Below are 24,179 nucleotides of genomic sequence, written 5' to 3' on the forward strand. Positions count from 1 at the left end.
TAGAACACCATACATTAAAATATAACCATTAGTTTTCTAATAAACTGTTATAGGGTTTATTCCTGAGATTGCAGCTAAATCTTACCAAGTCACTTGTTATTTTCCTCTGTCGTCTAGTTTCCATTGCAGGCCCTAGGAAAGCACTGCATTGTCCTTTTGCCCTATCCATTTTACAGCTTGAGGAATTAATTTCAAGCACTGTATCCTATTTTCACAAGCTGAGTGCATTTTGGAAATAAGTGGTTGCAAGTAAACCTGTAAGATTGGCCAAGATAACTAAGCTGGAGAGGCTAGACAGTCATTACAAAATGGTTCTCAGTTTTATATCCACAGAAACATGATGATAATTTTCTCCTTTCTATTTGGACATAAGTCCCCACTGACATTAGGGAAGTTACTTAAATGTACTAAGTAGTCTGCTTTGCAGACTACTGAAAGCCAGAATCCCTTTGGATACTTTAATCAGGACTTGTTCAGAACTGATCAGAAGCAAACCCTTCTCAAACTTCAGGAGGTATTTTTCTAGAAAAATAGAAATTAATTCTTACCAGACGAATATTAATATAAAAATTGCTAAATTGTTCATTACCAGATCTCCACAGGAGAGGCTGGTGCTTTGGAAGGGAAACATAACAAGTGCAACAGCAAATTGTCCCTGGAGCAGATAAAAGCACATTACTTTTTCTTTCCCCTTTTCTTCTTTCTCAAAATTAATAAAACTTTTTTTTCATGTATAGATTATTATATTCATGTCAATCTTCTCTGCAGTGCTCACCGGGTACCGATTAAGAAAACCCTGCACAAACCAAGGCTAAGATACAGCTAAATTGGTATGTACACATTTTTTTTTAAAAAAAGATCATGTCATTCTGTCATAAAGCAGAAATGTAAGACAGTTCAGCAATGAGCTTACCTCTTTACTGAAGGCTGCACTATGGTCACAACAGCCAATTAACCAAAGCTTCTGGTTGCATGTGGAATTGCTTAAATATTACAGAACGTAATAGTATATCATAGGAATATAAGGCATTTTAACAACTATGGCAGGAAACTGCAGACAATACCGATAAAAACCATCAAGCAGGTATGGATTTGGAGTTCAATGGCCCTCACTACACTTGGAAGTCATACAGCTGATTGAGACACAGTTAAAAAAGGGGCTTCAGAGAAGCAAGAATAGTGGTTTGCAAGGGGTAAAACGTCCCATCATAACTAGAAGCAAGTAACAGGATGCAGAGACAAAGAAGTTGGGCTGAGCTGCAGGAGAAGAATGGCCAGAGCAGGGGTGGGGGCTTGGGAAGAATATCAACTGGCTCTCTCAGGTGTCACTGCTCATTACATGGAAAGCTTTGAAACTGGGGCTCATTGAGATGACATCTAAAATTCCATCCTCTTAATATTGTAGAAAGTGTTTTAATTTTATTTTGAAGCAACTCACTTCAAAATGCATACTCATGTTTAAACTTACCAAAAATAGGGTGCTAACATTGGTTCTGAAATGTGTGATCGATTCACTGTTCCCTGTATGTCCTTTCTTTCTCCTGACTGATTCCTGTGCCTGCTGGTCATTCTGTTTCAGTAGCGTGTGGATTTATGAACTACCTTACTCACCACTGCAGCTAATGACAAGGCCTGTGAAGATCAATGAAGTTACTGCATAAGCCAAAAAAAGAAAGCAACAGACTGTAAAGCAAATGAAACAAAAAATGGTTCCCCTCCAGGAAGTCCTTTTATGACCGACTCCTGACAGAAGGATTGCCCTACACTACAATGACCAGAGACAGGCCATCCACCAATTTGAAGATTCTGACAATTAGGCATGTATGTGTCGCAAAGACAGCCACCCACCCACTTCTGCAGATCATACATGATCTCTCTCACCAGGTCACATTACCACATCTATCTCTGTGGAAATGACAGGGATAATGTGAGTGAAATCAGTTTTGTTCTGAAATAAAATCAGTTTTGCTGTCTCCATGGTCTCATACTGAACAGCCCATACCATTGTTACAATTTAGCAATATTATTGCTGCAATCTCACAGGTGCCCATATGCCCTGAATTTAGCTTATTAGACTACTGCCTGTGTAAACAAGATTACCAAAACTAGGAGAGAGGCTGCCATGAAACAGATGGAGTAAACTAGGTCTGTTAACTTCAGTGTAATGATAAACCTGATAAACCTAATAAACTTAAACTATCTGCCCCTTTATTTATTTATTTCTTGTCCTGACTTTCAACTTTTAAGAATCAAGAGTTAGTGAATAATTCATTACCAATTAAAGTAAGTGACCACCAGCATTTTCTCTTTTTCTTTAAAATACAAAAATCCTGGCTCAAAACATTAATGCACAAGGTAAAGATCTTTCTTTATAGTAGCAGAATCTAATTTAGAGAAGTGCATTATTGATTCTATCCATTTGTCAGAATCTGCAGTGGCATTGAGCTCAACATTGCCAGTAACTAGAAATGTAATGTGTATATGGAAAAAGCCAGGTGCATTGAAAATATCACTAATTTTATTAAAATTCAATAGACATTTAGTTCATTCAGTTCTATTTTAAGATTTAAATATTGGATTTGTCTGCACCTTGATGAAAGTTTACTGAAGAAAGAAAACACCTTAACGATTTATTTAGCAGTCTGGTCAGCTCTACCTAGTCTACCTAGATTGCTTGGAAAATGAACTCTAGGGGAAAGACTCTCTCCCCCTCCCCACCCTCTGCACAGGAAATCACAAAATGGTACATGACCAAGATTGACCCCAGTTTATAACTGATGTCTTAGGTGGCATTTTAATATCTTCTAGTGTAAATGTTTTGAAAGAGTTATGGAGGAAAATCTAGTGTCCTTTAACTGATATTTTACTGGAAGCAAGCTTACCAGCTATTGAAAGCACTTCTTCTATGAACTGCTAGAATTCATGAAATAAAATGAGTGGTTTAACAGCAATATTTCTAAGGTTTCTCCACAGCTTTATGAGATTTGAGAGAGAACTATTATCAGATCTGACACTGAATTTTGTCCTGCTATTTTCATAAAACCACGTTTAATTACCCTGGAGACATATTCTAAAGCAGGGTCAGAAAGTCTCACAGACTTGATGTGGTGCAAGAAGATAGGCTATGAGCCACTTTACTTAGAGAAGTCTATTATCATTACCACCTAAGTTTGTTAAGGTAGTGAGATGCACTCCTGTTTCTCAAAATCTAAGCATGGTCCAGTATAAAAATTCTGGTTTATATCTCAGCTCAAGTACCAGACTGTCTTGTAAATATAGTAGTCTCCTGTCTCTAAGGTTTTCATAGAATGAATTGTTCCATAAATGTTCAATCCTGTATCACTGAAGTCAAAAAGAATGTGTATGATTATAATTTCTCATTTTCTCTTCTGAACTTAGCCTTGATTTTTCACAAAGCAGCTATCAGCCATCTGGCAGTTCAACTCTTCAGAGTCATGTAACTAAGCCAGAGAATTTCATATGGTGCTATCAAGATCCTACAGATAATAACATAAAACTAAAGGAACACTGATTGTCCATACCAGAAATGCCAGTACAAGCACCTAAGATGCTACATTGATGAATGAGTTGCAGACATGTCAGAGAGATATAAAATTACTTGCAGTAATGGATGAATTAATCAAAAGCCCTTAAGGATGATACATTTTATCACCCTTAAGGATGATACACAAAGATAAGAATTCAATATTTACGCATAAGCAAAAATAGCACATGGCTGAAAACAATGAGAATACTTCAGGATTTCACTCTAAAGAATGTTTGTTAAAAAGTGTTTGACCAGCATTTCATATAAATGAAAACATTAGTGATTAAATGCATATAAGCATTTAATGAAATAGAAGACGTATTTAGACTTTGTGAAACCCATGCTATTTCATCCTGCCAGCTACTTAAAAACCTGATTAGTTTATTTTATATTCACGTAGCTAAGACCATCAGTAATTTTTGTTGTACTGTATTCCATACAACACTAATTTGCATTTTTATATACAGCTATTCTTCCAACATGACAGCACTTCAGTAAGTCAGGCAAATATTCCTATTTCAAGATGAAGAATCTTCTTCCTTTTGTACTAGGCTGCTAAGCTTCAAATGAGTGGTTCCAGGTAACTGTTAAGAGCAGGTCCTTTAATTATATCATCTCAGACAAATCTCACTGGGGCATTAAGAATAAATACAACAGATATAGGGATTGCTTCTATGGGGAAAAAAATGTATAATATGGGAATTTATGAGTCCATCCAGCCCACCAACCTAAATCTAACTGGAACCAGTAGCACATAAGGGAAGAATTTAAAAAAGAGGGAGATATACACAGTCATCTTTCCCATAATATATTCTGAGATTAGTGCAATGAGCATTTCCATGACTTTCCAAGTTAGACATTACATCCAGGTCATAAAACTTAACATCAATCTGTACAATTCTGCTCTGTAAAAGCACTTTAATTTTTGAAGACTAATACTGTCTTTGCCAAAATGTCTTGTGGCAATGAGTTCAATATATTCACACGTTATGTCAGTTGTCTGTAATTTCATGCAATACTCCCTTGTCCTTGTGGAAAGTAGTGAATAATTGTTCTCTATTCTCCTGTTGGTATTATTCATCCAATCCCATGATCCTTAGGTAGGACTAAGATGACTTAGAGCAAGTGGTCCAATTCCCAACTTCTAGCTCCACTGAGTAACTTAACACTATTTCAGAATACAGCCTAAGAGCCCAATTAGGTCTGCTTGTGCTAACAACTTCTCACAGGCTACTGATTTTGATGCCCAATTCGGTCTTAAATCCCATTTTAGATAATCAAGTTTGAAATCTTTGTTGCTATCTCCAAATTGGACACAATTTGAGTTAACTAAAATACAGGGCATTTTTGCAGAGTGTTGTTGATTTTGCCTGTTGTCTAATTTCTTATTTGTATCATAAGAAAAAAATGACACAAACATTTATGTTACACAAAACATGTGAAATATTTATAAGATATCTGAATTGTTAATGTAGTATTTTATGTGATTGAATGAACTGAAAAGAACCTTTCAGCAAGATCTTTATACCCCCTGTTTTAAAGCTCCATGAGTACTTCTTTAGATGCACTTTTTTCATCATTAAGTATTCAGGCACATAATGTAGGCTCTTTCATAGACATTTCAATACATTTAAACACATAATATTGTTGAAAAATAATTTTTTCTTGAATGCTGCTGATACTAGAAGTTCATATATAAACAAACCTTGAATTATACTACTTCTGTATCCTGTTCCTACTTCACACTGTGTAACATAATGGGCAAAGATTAGAAGAATTTTTTTTAAACTACATTACCTGCATGATTTATTAAACATAATTTGTTTTATTTGAGATGAACGAGGAAGGTCAACTTTGCAAGCTGCAGACAAAGGTATTACACTTATACCATGGCAGTCAAGGACTCATACTTGGATTCATGCACACAGCTGATACAAAACTAATCTGGAGCTGGATTCTAATTAGGGTTGGGTTATGCAGCTTTATGAGTTAAAAGGCTGAATAGCTTTCAACCAGCTGATGAAAGAACTATTTTCTAAGTTTAGGAACAGCTCATAGCATACCACAGGTTTCAATTTTGTAACTATTTAAACAATAGTGATGTATATACTAATCTTATTCCTATACTACACAATATTGTTAAGGAAGGTCATTAGCAAAACAGCCCTACCAAAATCCTTAACTATTAATATGTTTAATAACTCAATGCAGATGTGCTATATTGATATCAGTGGCATTTACAGCTTTTATGATAGAATTAATAATATCTAAAGTTTTCCTTGCATTTTTTATTTATACAACTTTAAAATATATAATTTCTTTTTTTTTAATGTGTGATTTTGGAATTAAAGCTAGCTACATCTTCATTTACTTTATTATAGGGCCAACTCATCATTAGAAAGAGTGCAAACTTATATTAGGATTTTGCTGAAGAATCACATGCTTAGTATGAAAAAGGATCCTAAATTATTTCTCAGTTTCTTCAGAAAGCCAAACTTCTAAGCTCTACATAGGTATCTGGTAAATCAGTCATAACTGAAGGATGAAAATCTTTCAAAGGTCTTCTGTTGAATTAAACACTCATATGTGTTTAACCCCTAATGTTTCCATTTATATGAAATGTTGGTCAAACACTTTTAAACAAACATTCTTTAGAGTGTAATCTGCTTCTTGTTCAATAAATGGTATTGTCCCAGAATCAAACATGCGACAAGTGTGGTACTAAAGCAACAAGGACTTCTTGAACTTCAACCTGAAATCTATTTCAAATTACTTCCACTTTATGTTGACTTAACCTCCTCCCCAACTGAATTTCTAAAGCACTGCTTATGTTTGTATTTCTTTTTCTAAATATTTGATGTCTTACAATATTAAGGAAGAATTTCTAAACCATTAAAATGAAGTGGAAGGCCATCAAGGACAAGTTTTTTTTGGCATTGCTCTTAAAAAGCTTAATAATACTTTATGCAACTATCACAGTGAACATATAGTTGTTTCTATATGACAGTAATTTAAAGATGTCAATTAATTTGCATATGTAAAAAAATAGACCACGAGACCAAAGACACCATAATTCAATGAATGTTTTAAAATATAAGTGCTGAAAATCCATATTTGTCCTAATAAAACCATATTCAGTTGTTGAACTGATAAAGTAATAAAAACAAATATTTCTCAATTTTTTTGCACTGACTGCTTTACACCTATTGCTTCTTTCATTAGTAGTTCCATGGACTGTCTCTCCACTTCCTATCATGTAATGACTCCATGAAAAACGAAAACTTCTGATAACTAATAAAAATAATATCTACTGTGCAATTGCAGCTGATAAAAATGGGCAAAAATCTTTACTTTTGACCAGCAAGGTTCTGCACACCTCTGGCAAATTTCGTATGAAAATACTGAGATAAGAACTTCTGATTTCTAACCAGCTCTTCACACACAGATCCCACTGGCTTCTAAGGGATTGATATATACAAAGTGGAAAGACTGCTAAATTAAATTTTATTTCCTACTGATTTCCTCTAGCATCTATTCCAACTATCTCTGAAAGAAAGAATACACCTAAATATTTTTCCAGTTTCTGGGGCTGGTTTTGCCCTTGAACAGTAACAGGAAGGGGAAGGCTCCAGCATGCCATATTGCTTCAGGATATCAAACTCACTTGGCAAAACCTCTGGCAGATGAACTACATAATTTAAGATACAGTTTGTAAGCAGTCAGAAGCGATACCTTTAGCTCAGGCATGTTTATTATAAGCTGCATAGGTAGTTTAACATCTGGATCCTTTGTATAGTCCATTGGCACAACGTTTGGTGCCATTTCATGGTATCGGCCATGCAACCTGTAAACAAGCAGAAAAAACAGCCAATAACTAATTTTAAATAACCAATTTCATTCATACAGTAATCAGACACAAATTTGTCTTGCAGCTCTAATTATTTTTAGTGCACAACTCTAAGCCCAAATTCCCATCTTTTTTGGGGGGGGGGGGAGGGGAAAAGGGCTTTGATGCAGTATCCAGCATAACTGCTACACTGCTACTAACACCCATGCGTAAGTTGAGGTGTTTCACACTACCTGTATACAACGCTTAAGCACCGTATAGGTACATGCGCAGAAGAAGTAGGCTGGACCAATGTACTAACACTGTGAATATAATCCAGGGATCACATCTCAGTGCAGATTATTGTTTGATCTGCACCATGCAAGAAGTTGTTGTTCAACAGCTCAAAGAACTTAAAAGGCAAACAATATGCAGCTATGATGCTACAGACAACAATATTCTTAGGAGACCTTATTTCTGAATTAAAAAAGCCCTTTTCTATCTGTGCCTCATTAACATAGCAGATTTAGTCGTACAATTCTATCACTGGCTGACACCAGCACACGGACCATTTCCACTTTGTTCCATTTCACATAGCTTCATTTCATTCTTGAGCCAGCTTATTCATCAAACCAGTATATTTTAAAGGCAATAAACAAGTATTTTTCCCAAGAGATGCAAGTCAAACATTCATAAACCTAGCTTCACTCTCTAAAGCTTGTTTATCATGCTAACAGTATTATGTTATAGTTTTGGTAAGAGAGTTGGGAAAGGAAGAGTCAAAGGCCATGAATGTTTCTAACACATGAATGTTTCTGAAGGTTTAGAAGCTTATTACCAGTAAATTATGAAAACTGTCTCAGTCTCATGCACAGCCTGGGCAAAGACTGGACAAATGTTTCTATGACATTCATTCCAACTGTTAATTGAATTAAGTGTTAATCCCACCCTTTATTTGCTGCTTCCAAATATTCCAGTGAATGTGTTCAAAAGCATAGCCCATAAGACAAGGGAAAACAGCCATGTGTAAAGAAAGCATCAAATTAAGCAGGATGCAAATTTTGAAACCATGTTAGCACACCTTTCCTTGCTGGGATGCTCACTCAAACTAGAAATAGGCACACTTCAAGTAAAATGGGTACCCAATTCAAACTCACCAATGTATCTCAAATTTTGAGCTCTCAAACTACAGACAGAAATTGCCTGGTAAGTAAAATATTACCTGTCTAGAAGCAATTCATGTATTAGAGAGATTAAGTCTACTGATTTTCTGATTTTACTGATTCCAGTGACATCTCATTCTAGCAGACAAGTACCTAGAATCCAAATTCTGTCAAATAACAGCACAAAAAAGGTTGGAGAGGAAATACATGTTATCCTAGTGCTCAAAGATTAGACAGAGATCAATATATTTAGTATGAATGTGTGACCTCTGTGAAATACCACATGTAAAAATAATAGGAAGGAAGAGTGGGTAGTTGCTATTCACAGAAAACTTAGAATATGTCATGTATGATAAAATATTACATTTTATAGTACATGAAAATTTGTGTTGCACCTAATTCAAACTGCTTAGGACAGAAAGTGGTAATTTTGCCATGTCTTATGTACTAACACAGAGTATTCTGGTCTTTCATTAGGTCACATGTACTCCTTACATATATTAAAAAGCTATATTTATTATTTTGTGACTGACTTTCATTTCAACAAAAAAAATCTTGCCTGTTCACTAGGTATACTAACAATTACAGATAGATTAACATGTTTTAAACAGCAAAACATAAAACTATAATACCGGAATTAATGCCTCACCAACCCCTTCATCCCTCCAGCTCTAGCTTCAGCAACCCTTCAGTCAGCCCTGCGAGCTACCGAGCTATTTCAGGTTAATGTGGGTAATCAATTTCAAAAACTAGGCGAAAATAACGTACAGGCATCTCTTTTCTCAGCACCTCTTTGGTCATGGTTATGATGTGTAATAAAGAACATAGAAACATGTTTTGTCTGGATCTTAGGAAACTATGTCTTTACACTGGGCAGCAATATATATTGTGCCAGAGAGGAAATTAAATACCCACTGATCTAAGCATATTTCAGCTGCTTACCACAGCTCACCCTGACATCTCATAAATACTGTGTAATTCAAGATGCAATAGCCATTTCCCACTCCAGCAATGGATTTCTGTTTTAAACAGCAGCTGCTAAGCTGTCCCTAAATACAACAGAAAAAACAGCATAAAAGCACTTAAAGGAAAGCAAACCTTTCAAATCAAATACCCATCTAAGGATTTTTTTTTTTTTAAAGCTAAAATACTGAAATGGTGTTCTTGTCTTAATGAAAATAAAGCATTCATCATTGGAACGGCTTGACCATTGTGATCACCATTTCAAAACACACTAGCTGGCAACGCCTGCTTATTTTAACTGCTAAAATTTTCTTCTCTACTTTCTCTAGTATTAGACTTTTCTCTCTTTGTTCTGTCTTCTCCAACAGGACTATGAATACAGACACTGTGTTGGGCATTTTAAAGGAGTTCTCCATAATGTCTTTCAGAAGACACAGAAGGGATTGGAATAGACTGATCTGTGTTTCATAGTTTACTAAACTTGCTATATTAGTCTAAAATGCAGCATATGGAATTTCATTTAGTTCTCGATAAAAAACTCTGAATAAACCTCTTGTTTGTAAGAAAAAAAAAGATGAGTCAATTTCTACTGGGAACAAACATATCGGAGAAGCCTAAAAGTGTTGTAGGAAAGTATGTTACTGAAATACAATCATATCACAAGGCTAAAGAAACACCTGTTAACAGTAACAAAAGAAACAGCCACAACAGTGTGAACTTAAAGTCACTTTAGTACTGGGAATAATGCAATGCTACAATAGAGACTGAATACTAAGATGACAAATAAAATGTACTTATTACAGGTACATAAAGAAGCACCTTGTCATCACCGTGACTTTCAGTGATCTGGTATCCAGAACTGTTTTGGTAGAAATACTAAAGCTTTTTATGATGCTCACCAAATTAAGTAAGAAATTTTGAAATGGTATCTACAGAGCAAGCAATATTATTCTAACACAAGAAACACCCTGGTAAGGCACAGGATAGGCTGCAATGCTGCGTCTCAGATGCCGTGTGCTGTGAAAAACAATCTTATTTCAATGATGGAGGCTCAGAGGGAGAGAGATCAAAGAGAGGGCACAGTCACAGCTCTTACCAGCTGTTTACTGACATTCCTTTTCTTGGGACAAAGGTTTAGTCTCTTTATAACATGCAATAACAGTGCAAAGTAAACACATAATTTCTTGGTGACAGAATTCACCATCTTGACCACAGAAATTAACACAACCTATTTATACTGAAGTGAACCCAAACTCTCCAGCAGCTGAAAGAAGGATCTGATTTTTCAACTGGGAGAGATTCTTTTGTTAAGTGCAAAGCACTTAGAGCAGTTAGGTCTTGTATTAGATCTTAGAACTGCCTTTCTTGTCCCACAGATACCAAGTAATTTGCATCTTCTAGTATAAAGCCAACAAAAGCACTCCTACTTTACTGTGGACAAGGCACCTATGTTAACTGTAAAGAATATAGTGTGTCCACTTGACAGCACCATGGTAAGTACAATTACCCAAGACTGATGCATTCTCTCTTATGGTGCTTTTCCTACTACTTCAGACATTGAGTTTTTCTAATTTCTTCAAGAAAAGTGATACTACCCTAGCACATTTACACCTCCATACAAGGTAAATACACTAATTTCAGAAAACATCTCTAAGTATTCAAATCATCCCTCTGAAGGGAGCTAAAAAGCTCTACCAAAGGACACAGAATAAAAACACATTCCTTTGGTTTGCTGCCACAGATTACAATAAAACTAATTAGTCTCTGCTTTCAACAAGGAGTTACAGCCAGAAGCATTGAGTTGAACAACACATTTGCTGGCAGACAGTTAATTTTTAGAATCGGAAAGGGAAATGCGTGCCCAGGAATTGGAGGTGGGGAAAAGCCACCAAAGCTAAACAACTCCCCCCACCAAACATCTTTACTGTAACATACATATGTCCCAACCTATACATGTTAATACATGCAGTTTCTATACTTGAGTTTTATTCAGAAACATCTGCAATGCAGACAACATTTATTTTTACAGAAATCTGTTAAGACAATATGCACCCAGTTTGTCCAGTTGAAGTTAAGTCTTTTATCTCTGAATATGAGCAGAAAGGAGTTGCCACGCACTAGTAACCAGCCAGCCTTCCAGCACACTGCCTCAGGCTCAGCAGAACCCTGCTAGAATTAGCTGGAAGGCAGATGACGATGCAGAAATGTGCAAGTAATTAACAGCACATTTGAGGGCAGTTCTGAAATCCTGTTCCCCTCCAACTAACTCGACCATTAATTCACCAAACTGCTCAAAGATCTCTAGGTATAAGAGCTTTCCACCTGAGTGGATTTCAGAGTAAAGCATCCAGATCAGTCTGTAGGAAGTGGCTGTGATCCAACTCCTGCAAACTAAATTACAGCAATAAAATAGTCTTTCACATGCTTTTATCAGCTAGGATCCTACAACTCTATTTGTGATAGCCTTATTACATAGCATGATTAACTAATATCACAATGAAAAAGGCCATAAGATTTTTATAGCTTAGGTTCCAAACCCAACATACAGTATGTTGCACAAGCTCCATTATCATCTGTAATAAAAAAACCCAACCAAACAAACAAAAAAACCACCAACCAATGAACAACAAAAAACCCACAGAATCATATAGATTGGAAAAAACTTTTAAGATCATTGAGTCCAACTGTAAACCTAACATTGCCAGTTCACCACTGTAAATCATGTCCCTAGGCACCACATCCAAATGTCTTTTAAATACCTCCAGGAACGGTGACTCCACCACCTCCCTGGGCAGCCTGTTCCAATGCCTCACAACCCTTTCAGTGAAGAAGTTTTTTCTAGTGTCCAGCCTAAACTTCCCCTGGTGCAGCTTGAGGCCATTTCCTCTCATCCTACTAGGGAGAAGAGACCGACCCCCGGCTCGCTACAACCTCCTTTCAGGTAGTTGTAGAGAGCAATAAGGTCTCCCCTCAGCCTCCTCCAGGCTAAACAACCCCAGCTCCCTCAGCCACTCCTCATAAGACTTGTTCTCCAGACCCTTCACCAACTTTGTTGCCCTTCTCTGGATACACTCCAGCACCTCAATGTCCTTCTTGTAGTGAGGGGCCCAAAACTGAACACAGTATTCGAGGTGCGGCCTCACCAGGGCCAAGTACAGGGGCACGATCACTTCCCTGCTCCTGCTGACCACACTATTCCTCATACAAGCCAGGATGCCGTCGGCCTTCTTGGCTACCTGGGCACACTGCTGGCTCATGTTCAGCCGTCTGTCAGTGAACACCCCCAGGTCCTTTTCCTCCAGGCAGCTCTCCAGCCACTCTTCCCCAAGCCTGCAGTGCTGCATGGGGCTGTTGTGACCCAGGTGCAGGACCCGGCACTCAGCCTTGTTGAACCCCATACAGCTGGCTTCAGCCCATTGATCCAGCCTGTCCAGGTCCCTCTGCAGAGCCTTCCTTCCCTCAATCAGATAAACATCCTGCCCAATTTGGTGTCATCTGCAAACTTACTGAGGGTGCCCTTGATCCCTTCATCCAGACCATTGTTAAAAATATTAAACAGAAGCAGCCCCAATACTGAGCCACAGGGAACACCACTTGTGACTGGCTGCTAACTAGATTTAAATCCATTCACCACAACTCTCTGGGCTCCGCCATCCAGCCAGTTTTTTTACCCAACAAAGAGTACACCTGTCCAAGCCATGAGATGACAGTTTTCCAGGGCAATTCTGTGGGAAACAGTGTCAAAGGCTTTACTAAAGCCTAGGTAGACAACATCTGTAGGCTTTCCCTCACCTACTTAGTCACCCGGTCACAGAAAGAGATTGGGTTAGGTAAGCAGGACCTGCCTTTTCTAAACCTATGATAACTAGGCCTGATCACTTGGTTTTCCTGTACGTGCGCGTGTTGGCACTCAAGATGATCTGCTCCATAACCTTCCCCAGCAGCAAGGTCAGACTGACAGGCTTGTAGTTCCCCAGATCCTCCTTCCAGCCCTTCTTGTAGATGGGTGTCACATTTTCTAACCTTCAGTCAACTGGGACCTCCCCAGTTAGCCAGGACTGCTGGTAAATGATGGAAAGCAGCTTGGTGAACACTTCTGCCAGTTCCTTCAGAACTCTTAGTTGGATCTTATAAAGCCCCATAGACTTGTGTGTGTCTAGGTAGTGTAACAGGTCACTAACCATTTCCCCTTGGATTATGGGGGCTCTATTCTTCTGGATTCCCAGTCTCTCAAATGGCCAGATTTTGTAGAAAACTGGTGAAGTAAGTAAGAGAGCTGCCTCAGCCTCTTACAGGATTCTGAGAAAGCTACACATCACAGTGAAACACAGTCCCTCTTGCATGAGTTGCATGAGGCAACACTTCTGTTTACCTGAGTAACCTACATTACACTGGCTATTTACTTTTTGACATGGAAACGATGCAATTCTGATCAATTATTCAGTAAGTGTAAGGGTTAATTACACCCATAATCCTCCTGCCTTTGTGCAATGTATTGCCACATCAATCTGTCATACCACTGCCACACTTGGACCAAGTACTATGACCAACACTATGAGTCAGACTCAGTAATCATCTCCCAAATGCTGAACCAATTGCCACTGTACAAATTACCGTTTGACACATCTCTGAATAGCATTAATTACTAACCATAAATACAAAAGAAATAAACCTCTGCAGTAAAAGCTGTAATATTTCTCCTGGTCTTACACAAGCAGAAGGCACTTCAGATGACTTGAACACATCAGCAGCAGTTGTGACCTTTCTGTCCTTTTACTCAGCATGTCCCTCAACAAGTAGTATATCTGAAAATAACTTACAGCTGCTTTAGCTATCTGCCTATCTATCTAGCTATCTGACTAGTCACAGAAACATTTATGTCTTGTCAGGGGAGCAAAGTTTTGCAGTGCCGTCTGAACACATACGGATTTGGAAAGGCTACTGTTACCATATACAGACCATTATGTATATTCAGAAGCCCAGGACTTGCAACCAGCCTCACTGTCTTTGCAGTAGTGACTAGAGATCCTGCAGCGATATTTGCTTCAAAAAATTCTTCTGGGTACATGCAGATGCATTTTCCCATTCCTGGATGTGCTCTCTTTGTTGCCACGATGCCTTATTTACTCTGCATGGAAGAAGGAGAGGAAAAGCTGGCAGTGTTTACTAGTGTATTCCCTCCCACAGGTGAGAGTGGGAAGGAATGTAGTGACAAATTTACTGATGATGCCCTGTCCCCACAGATTTCAGTATATGTTTAAGCTTAATGTGCTATATCCAATGATGAAGGCTATGATGCTGTATCAGTTTAATGCAGTCTAAACCCAAACTTTTGCTCTGCCCTTGCAGAAATTTCAAGCCCACCCACCCACTTCCCTTGCAAAAGCACTAACACTTAAACTGTGGTGACGTTCAGGGAACTGATGTGTTTGCAAATACAAACCTTTTCACAGTCAGCTTCTCAAGGTAACTGATGTAGTTGCAAGAGCAGTACTGCCTGTGCATGTAAATGTGGGTATACTTTTTCTATTGAATTAATCAACTAAATAAGCATAGAATAAGACTTACCCCTGTAGGCAGCAGAAATTTTAAATCAACTCAGCTGCCCATCAACTAGTGAAAACCAAAAAAGCTGTGTTCAGAAAAGAAAACCCCCAACACAGTATTGCCTCCACAGCCTACTTGTCATTCATACTATCTCATTCTACCACTTGTATTTTACATGGTAAAAAAGGTGGGTCAGAGTCTGTCCCCACTTCTCAACAGTGTAACATCCTGGAGACAGCAAGGGTGACACTTTGTGGGTATTTGCTGGACACAGCTTGACTGGGATGTCTCCATACTCATAACAGGGCCTCCGTCTACACCTGTGCAGACCTGAAAAAAAGAGATTTCCAAGCTTACACCCTGTAGCAATTGTTTTAATTTGCTATTAAGCTTTGAGAGAAAGTCAGATTGTACCCAAAATCACCAGTGGGTGTGCTGAAACATAGAGCAGCTCTTCCTTGGCTTGATATACATAAACCACCACCATTAAATATAGTGACAACACAATACAGCTGGCTGGGCTGCCTTTGTAATAAGAACTCTGCACTAAAGGAGTGCTGAAAACAAAATACAAAAGCTTGTAATGACTCATTGACTAGACATAAGCAGAGGCTCTAAAGTGGCCTTTAGAACTTAATAAACATCTCAACAACTCCGGTCCTGCCTTCGTGTCAGCAGTCACTTGATATATGTTGTAAAGGGAAAACATTTTTATTCAGCAGTATATATCCTACTTATTCCTAACTAACAGGAATATATTCAAAGACTTTAACATTACAACCAAGACCATCCCAAAGAGTAAATTCTAGATTGTTCTGCTTATTCACAGATGGACAGTCCTACAAGTTCATATGAGACACGGCATGACCTGACCAGAGACAGCTGTACAGAATACAATAAACTATGTCACAGCAGCAGGTCCAGAGAAGCGCTCTGTGGCTGTGCGGTTTCACTTTCACTTATCAACGTTAACTTCCACAATCAAAGCTATGGGCTCCTGTCCAGATGCCAGAGTTGAACAGAACAGCTGGAGGACTTCTTGTAACATGCAAAGAATTCACCACTCCAGAGACCAGCAGGAGCACTGACAAGTCTATCCATAGCCCTGGAAACAGATAGATCTGGGCAATCAGCCCTTGTGAGCCCCTAGAGACATAGATGGCTGGAAGCAAAAGCAACAGTATTCAAGATGGGATTGCACAGACTGCAGGAAAGGATGTATCATGCTGATGCAAAGACACTGATGTGAACTGATTTACAACTGATGCTACAGAGGCTTTAGCCCCCTGCCACTGAAAATTGTTGAGGTACACATGATTGCTTGTCCTATAGTGCTATTATTGCAGATGACAAATGCATGATCAGAGAGCTGGTGAACAGGTCCAGACAGACCTATACAAATAAGTCTGCCGCACACAGAGAAAAAGTTGCCATAGCTCAAAGTCATGGAGATTCTTTAATGTGGGTCTGAGAAACCGAGGAAGGAGGGGCCTTTGGGGTTGTCTACAACTGATAAGGGAAGTACTTTCAGGGTCTCAGATTTATGCCATATATTCACAAACTGCTTTTTCAACAACAGTTAAATGTTGCACATGGTAACTAAGGCATAAATCTCTGTGCTGCAGCAATTCCTCAGTGAGTTATTGCCTCCAAGGATTGCAAGAGTTTCGAACAGACTATTAGAGAAAGGAGTTGTCTATACAAAGCTGAAACCAAAATCATAGGAAACTTGGTGCCACATCTGAGGACAGCAGCCAGGAATGTCACATAGAAACTGGAACCACAATTCACTAAGTTGCCACACTTTGACAAAAGGATAAAGAACAAAGACTAGTGAGAAACAAGCAGGAGGAGTTGAAAGATGAAGCAATTGTTACACTTCTGTTACTGATAAGCCTTGTCCCTTCTATGCTTTCCAGTTGAAGTTATTTTCATTATATCAATAAAACATAATAACTGGACAGAGATCATATTTATAAAAAGGCAGCGTAAGAGGAAAAGAAAAAGTGGATAGATGAGCCTTCTGCCAGCTTTTAGTTAACACGCCAAGTGTCCTTTCATCTCTGCAATGCAAAATGAAGTAGTACAAATTAAGTCAAGACAATACTGAATAAATATCCTCCTAATCCATCTGCAGTAAAATGAAAAAGAAATTCTGCATGAGAAATGTTTTTGGTAGATAATTTATAAAAAATCTATTCTAAAAGCTCGAGTCATACTTAGGAATGCTTTGCCTTTTAATACATGTAACTGCTGTTCACTGAACTACATGATGAATAGTAACTACAGATAAAAGCAGTTGGTATTATTTTTCCTTCTTTGAAGCACCACTGAGAACCCTGCTCACAGGCCTGTTTTCCACTGGTAATTCAAAGAATCACAAAATTGCTGAGATTGCAAGGGATCTCCAGAGATCCTCTGGTCCAACCCCCTGCCAAGCAGGGGCACCTAGAGCAGGTTGCCCAGGAGCATGCCCAGGTGGCTTTTGAGTATCTCCAAGGATGGAGATTCCACAACCTCTCTGGGCAACCTGTGCCAGTGCTTGGCCACCCTGGGGGAAAAGCAGGGCAGGGAAGGTGCTTCCTTATGCTCAGGCAGAATCTCCTGTGTTTCAGTTTGGATCCACTGCCCCTTGTCCTGTCGCAGGGCTCTGTCTTCTTTGCACCCTCCTCCAGATCCCAGCTCTCAGCCTTTCCTCATATGAGAGATTCTCCAGTCCTTTAACCATCTTAGTGGCCTTTGCCAGACTCTCTCCAGTACCTTCATGTCTCTCCTACACTGGGGAGCCCAGAACTGGACACAGTACACCAATACTCCAGATTCCATACAGATCAACACTGAGAATGATTTTGTTCTCACCTGAGCCCAGCAAAACAGGTACAACCTGACTCAGAGGGAATGAAGGAAAGCTTTGTGGTACAGGTGACGTAGAAATTGTCTATAGGCCTTTTTTGTTTTCATTCATAGAGGATACAGAAACATTATTAACAACAAGAATAGAAACATAATTAACAAGATCAATAGCAGCTTCTGTATATATGTTCTTCCTGTATGTAGTTTCTTGCACAAAATTCAGGAAGATTCCTAAGGGTATACAGTTCCCCAAAACATTATTCTGTTGGCAGACACTTTTTTTCACCAAAGCTGACAGAAGAATTTCTCCTTTCTGCACACGAACCCCCAACTTTTTGAAAGACAGGATTGTTAGAAAAACAGGAGCTGTGTTCTAACCCCTCCCTCCATCTGCATAGCAACTTGTTCCACAGGGATATGCATCTGAAGTAGTTTGCTGCATTTGCTCCCTTATAAGGAAGGCTTTCCAGATGCTTGGAGGAAAGCACTGCTTATCTCCCCAACATAACTCTCAGGAAGGTTTCAGATCTAAAATCCAGCATATAGCTGGATTGGCTAGAAGGGCTCCTCTGCACCTCACCTTTCACCCATCAAAAACACGCCAAGAAACAGGCAGAGAAGAGAATGTAACAGAACCACTACTTTTCTTCTACAAAAAGCTTCAAAGGTTTGTTGACTGTCCAGATGGTGCCCAGCTTGGTAATTTAGTGCCATATTCCCCCAGCAGTTCTCTAGCTAGGTTAAGTCAGTCTCAAGCTATACAACTTCAATTTAGAGATTTTGTGCTTTTTGGCTAGGACAGACATGCAAGAACACCTGTGTTTGAATGCTTGGGTAGTTGCCAAATTGTACTAGTCTACAGGGAGAAATAGAAACAGTTGGGCTGGCTAGCAGATAAGCATTATTACTGGAGTAAAAGCTTGTCTGCTAGAAAATCAGATTTACAGAACTGAGTAAGAGAAATACTGCCTTATATGAGACAGCTCAACCATTTGTTCTCATTTACAATCACAAGAGAGGCACGTTATATAAACAGATTCACTGCTATGAATAAAGTGTTTTTCCAACCTTTCTTCATATGTCATTTCTTCCTCTTATTCTTTTTCTCTATACTGGACATTTTCCAGTACAACAAATCTTTTTTGAACGGTGATGCCCAAAACTGGACAGTCTATTCCTACTGAGGTCCCAACAATGCTGACTGGAATGGAATTCTCCTATTTTATATACAATGCTGAGATGAATGCATCCAAGAACTACATTTCACTTTTTTTTGCAAAAGCATCAGGGGGTTTTGTTTGTTTGTAAAAATTATGTTCATTTTGCTTAGATCAACTAACTCCGCCCCCGCTTTGTTTTTTTTCACACTGCATTCTGCACTTGCAAACATTTCTCAATTCTCAGCACTTTACTGTATGAATTTCCTGTTGCTCATTTTGGACCTAATAATGTCTCTAATAAATTGAGCACTGTTGAAAAAGCTAATCTTACTCTTCATAGTGTCTGCAACCCTCTTCACCTCAATGTTTCTTACCATTCTTGCAAATTCTCGAATTATGTTCAATAGTACCCTAGGCAAGAGCACTTATACAGGTAGAAAAGAACTAACATGCAGGAATATATAAAAGGCTTTACCAAAATAAAGATATGTTGCATCTGTTTCTTTTCTCTTATCCACAAGAGCAGCCACTCAGAGGAAGAGATTTGCTTTTAACAAATCCACAGTGGCTGCCTCTAAGCACGCATTATGTTCTAGGCACTTACAAACTGATTGCCTGCCAGGGTGTTCTGGCATCTTTCCATACACCAAAGCTGTGTCCTGAAGTTATACACACTGGTCTAATTACAACATTCTCCTTAAGAAAAGTGGGGTGTGTTTTCAAAGCCCTAACACATACTTACCAATAAAATCAGTAACAACTCTAAAAAATTTGTCAGCTGTTCTATAAGTATCTCAGATAATGTTTTGAGCCCGTGATAACATAAATATGTCTATATTACACAATATTCTTTAACATGTTCTTGCCCTGGGCCCATAAGTGAATCCTCTTAGTTGTGTTAAGCACTTCTCAAAATTAACCGTCTTTATTAAAGACTGAGGAGTGGATTTAGGTTTTCTGCTGATAAATAGCTATCAAACCCTGAAAATGATCTATGGTTTCTATTTTTCTCTTTCACCAGGCATGCTTGCCTCTGCTGCAGTCAGTCTAACTTTATTTTTTTCCCTAGATCCATTTTCATTATTCTGTGGTTATTTCTTCACCTTAAATTCATAAATTCTACTATCTCCTGATAATTTGCTAATTATCCACACTCAGATTATCAATCAAGAGAACATGTCTCAACCCCTTTGATAGCAGCCTGTGTTTATGTTGACTTAAGTAGATGTTGGTACTAACATCTTACACACTTACACAAGTCAGAGACTAAGCCAGTCTAACACCTTACCGATACTGAAATGCTAAGTCTTGTTCTCCTCTCCTTTGCTCATTTTCAGTTGCATTTGCTCACTCTGGCTCTTATGCCAGCTTTAGCACTCATCTGATCCCTCAGAGAGCTGATTCAGCTCATTAAACCAGCAGAAAATAGATTTGTTGTTGGTTGGGCTTTTTGATGGGCTACTTTTCCTGTAGGGACAGATAAAAACACTTTGCCCATTTCACCTAATTGCTATCTCATGCTGGTTTACATCAGTTTAAATTGATCTAAATTGCAGCTGCCATATTCATCCCTTCATCCCCACCTACACAACTATGCCCCTTCCCTTGTGTCCTCACTAATACTTACGCAAGTGGATGGTGAGCAAGCCAGTGTGGGTGACTTTAGCCAAAAAACTATTCACTTTTTTTGTAATCCTTGTTGGATTGTCTCACTGAACTTTGCAGCTGCACAATAAATTCAGTTCAGCCTCAACAGAACTGGACCTGCACTTCCTTCATATCGCATCTGAGAGCATTCTGCAGTGCACAAAGAAATGTACAACAGTACTTATTTCTCTCTTAACTGAGGTGGGGACATGCTAAATCAGTACATGCTAATTAAGAGGGGGGTCATAACCCAGTTTATTCCCACTCAGTAAAACTTCACCTCAGACATGCAAACATGCCTCTTGATTCTACTCTATTCATTAGACAGCAATTGGTATTCAATGGTTTATATACTGTAATAAATTATATTGATTGTATTACTATCTGCCATATCATAAAATGATTATGTGTAGAGGTTCCCAATAAGCAGAAACATCACACTGTGAGGATAAGACAGAAGAGAAAATTATTCTAAGTGACTATTCCTTCTCCCATGATTTTAGGCCTCTACAGAACTACTCTTGTGATTTTATTCTTCTAAGTATTTTGCAATCAAACATTACTATTCAGATTTGTGTAGTGTACTTTTCAAACAGAGTATCTATTTTTTCACCACCACCTAATCTCTTATCCCAAGAATATCTACTTTTCACAACCATATTTTCTAAGGTTGCACTGTTTCTCCTAAGTATTTTGGGGTTTGCCCTTTTTGATTCAGATAGGGAGCAAAGTCATGCAGGCAATGGTTCCTTTATCTGCCATACACAGCCCATAAGCAGAAAAGTTTTCTTTAGCTTAATATAAATAATGTAATTGAGTCTAAGTGTATGCTTTGTTCTCTTCTCAGGAAATGGTTTGTTTCCTTACAACTTCAGTTCCAAAATACAAAATATATATTACTAGGCTTTTACAGTACTCAAGCTGAGGTCCGTTACCTGTTTCCTATTGGAAGGAGCTACGCTTCTAGTTTGCAATAAATTATAATAATTTTGGGAGTTATCATTGGCACCACTCATGCCCTTTTATGTCACTGAAGAGAGAAAAGCAAACCAAGACAAAATTAGTTATTTACATTTCTATGCTTTTTAGATTCTTAATAAGTGTTGATTCTCTATCAGGGTTGTTTTAACTTAAATACTATTTACCACATTCAACACTTCACTGTTCTTTAATTGTTCTATTTAAATGACCAGGTTTACCTAATAACAATAGCACCTCTCAGAAATAGCATAAGCCTCAACAAAATATTCAGAACAGCTTTTTCACTACCATAAAATGTAAAAGCTACAACTAAGGTCACTTTTAGCACACTGCATGTAAAAATAGTTCAAATTGTCATTACTAGGCAGAGCTTGCAATCTAAACAGAGAAGACAAAGAAAATATTATCCTGATACTTAAAAAGCATGAAAATATTAAGTGTAAGCACCCAGACAAATTACAGTAGCAATTTGTCAAAGGTGCTCAGTTGCTTACATAGACTAATGACAGAGTAAGAAAGCAAACAAGAGCTTCCAATTCCCCAGTCCCTATCGCACCCATAGTGCCCATGTCAAATTTTCTTAGATGGAAAAAGCATTCACTTGTTCTTGAATAGCAGGAAAATCTTCTCCACAGTTCAACACTGCTTCCTTTATCATCAAGTCCTATGAATTAAAAGGTACCTCCTCTAATCTATGTCACACTTGCCATGCAAGGGAACAAAAGATTATAGATCATCTGTCTGCAAACTTAGTTTCAGACTACAGTTTTGAGAGAGACACATGTAGCTTTCTGTCCAGCACTGTGAGATTTGTAGTACTCTGCAATCTGCCTAAATCAAAGAGGAAATAAAGATCCATTTCTACTCAGATATTCCTTTATGCTGCCAATAGACCTGCACAACAGTGAAGTGCTCTAACTTACTGAAATAAATTGTGACCTATTTTTATCATTACCAAAGGTCCTGTGTGCAATACAGTCTCAGGTTTTGGATATGCACCAAAAATCAACCCCCAAATACTGTTAAATAAAAAAAATTTGTAAATCCAGATAATATATTGTTGTGATTTTTAGAATGTTCTGAAACATTGTCTTCAGTGCTCTGATATGGAACTTCAACCTAAGTTTTATCTGTCTCACATGTCAAGAAAAACTGAAGAATGCATGTGAAAGTTTTACGACAATTCCCTACAGAAATATCTCTTCATTTCAGCCAGTTTTTATCTGCTTGTCAAAGCTGCACATTGCAAACTCATTCTCTACAAGTGGGGTTTTTTTATCCACTGGAACACAGGAAAAGAGAACAGAACTTGCTGACTCTTCATTTCATAGCCAGATTTTGCAATACTGTAAATTCCTGTTTGTCTACCATACAATGACATTTTCTAATTTCATTACTTCAGAATATCTTTTCTTGAAATCTGCAGTGTATTTTTCAAACTACACTTTCTGTATTTTCTCAGTTGCACATGATGATTCAAATTTACAGTTTTGGAAATATTGTTTTCCAGATTAAAAAGTTTGCCTATTCAGATTCAGCAGTCTCCTAATAACAACTTTTGTGGAGACGTTTGATTCATTATTTCCTTTCTTTCATCAGCATTTTACAGTTCTGAGTACATTCTCCCCCAACCAATGTTACAGTCTTGCTATAAAACTGGTCACGTTATGTCATATTCTTTAACTTGGGCCTGTAGTGCACATGTTTTAGGCTTCCTATTTGTCCACAGATTTTTCTCTAAATGTATTTTAGGTGTACAAGCACCAAAATAAGTCACTTTTCTTGCAGAGGAAATCAATGGTTCTTTCAGGCTAATTCCAATATTTCCTTAGAGGAGAATATTTCCCAGAGGAGAAAAAGAAATTACTCCTAAGAGCAAGATGACATAGTTTCACAGTTTACAAACCACTTCCCTTGGAAAGGTCCAAATTCTCCATTTAGATGAGGTATTCAAAGTGACAAAAAGAACCTTAACTTACATAAAACATAAAATCCTGAATTCATAATTATTTCCCTCATAGGAACACAGTACAAATACAAGTAATTCACTGTTCATACAGCTTTTAACAATTTTGAGTTCAAAGGAGATTTTAGAAATATTAAGCAATTTTTTCAGTTTATCCACTCCAAACAAATTTATTTCAGGAGTTGTGTTTCAAGGCAGCCCTGTGAAACACAAGAACAGTATTTGTTGGTTTTTAAAAGACTTAGAAGGTGGCTGAAGGAAATTACACTAAACCATTAGGGATTATTTTTTTTCTGGCTGTATAATGTATATATGTAAGACTTGCTGGATACACAGGGACAGCTTTTATTTTGTGTCCAACTGCCAGAACCAATGACGGTACAGGAATATCACTGAATCACTTCTGACATCTAAACAACAATGTTCCTGTTATTTTGGGCTCACAGATGCTTTTCTGAACCAACTGCAATGACAAATTCTGTTATTGCCGAAGTCAGTGTTCTCAAGCAGAACTAACCACGTTGCA

At 38.0% G+C, this 24,179-nt stretch overlaps 1 protein-coding gene across 3 annotated transcripts in view; it reads right to left on the minus strand.

The window, feature by feature from the left end:
• The window catches only part of CIB2 (calcium and integrin binding family member 2), a 57,822-nt gene that overhangs the window by 12,123 nt on the left and 21,520 nt on the right, over positions 1–24,179 (minus strand). Inside the window, exons 3-5 of one of the 3 annotated variants that reach the window (XM_064456717.1) lie at positions 15,222–15,376; positions 14,459–14,627; positions 7,280–7,391 (exon numbers count right to left, since the gene is read on the minus strand). In XM_064456717.1, coding sequence (XP_064312787.1) covers positions 7,280–7,369 — 90 coding nt within the window. In that variant the 5' untranslated portion in view covers positions 7,370–7,391; positions 14,459–14,627; positions 15,222–15,376. Of the gene's footprint in view, positions 1–7,279; positions 7,392–14,458; positions 14,837–15,221; positions 15,377–24,179 lie in introns of those variants that run through there. The other 2 variants (XM_064456718.1, XM_064456716.1) reach the window with 2 other exon arrangements.

Source organism: Phalacrocorax carbo, chromosome 7 (assembly GCF_963921805.1).
Source record: "Phalacrocorax carbo chromosome 7, bPhaCar2.1, whole genome shotgun sequence".
NCBI lineage: Eukaryota > Metazoa > Chordata > Aves > Suliformes > Phalacrocoracidae > Phalacrocorax > Phalacrocorax carbo.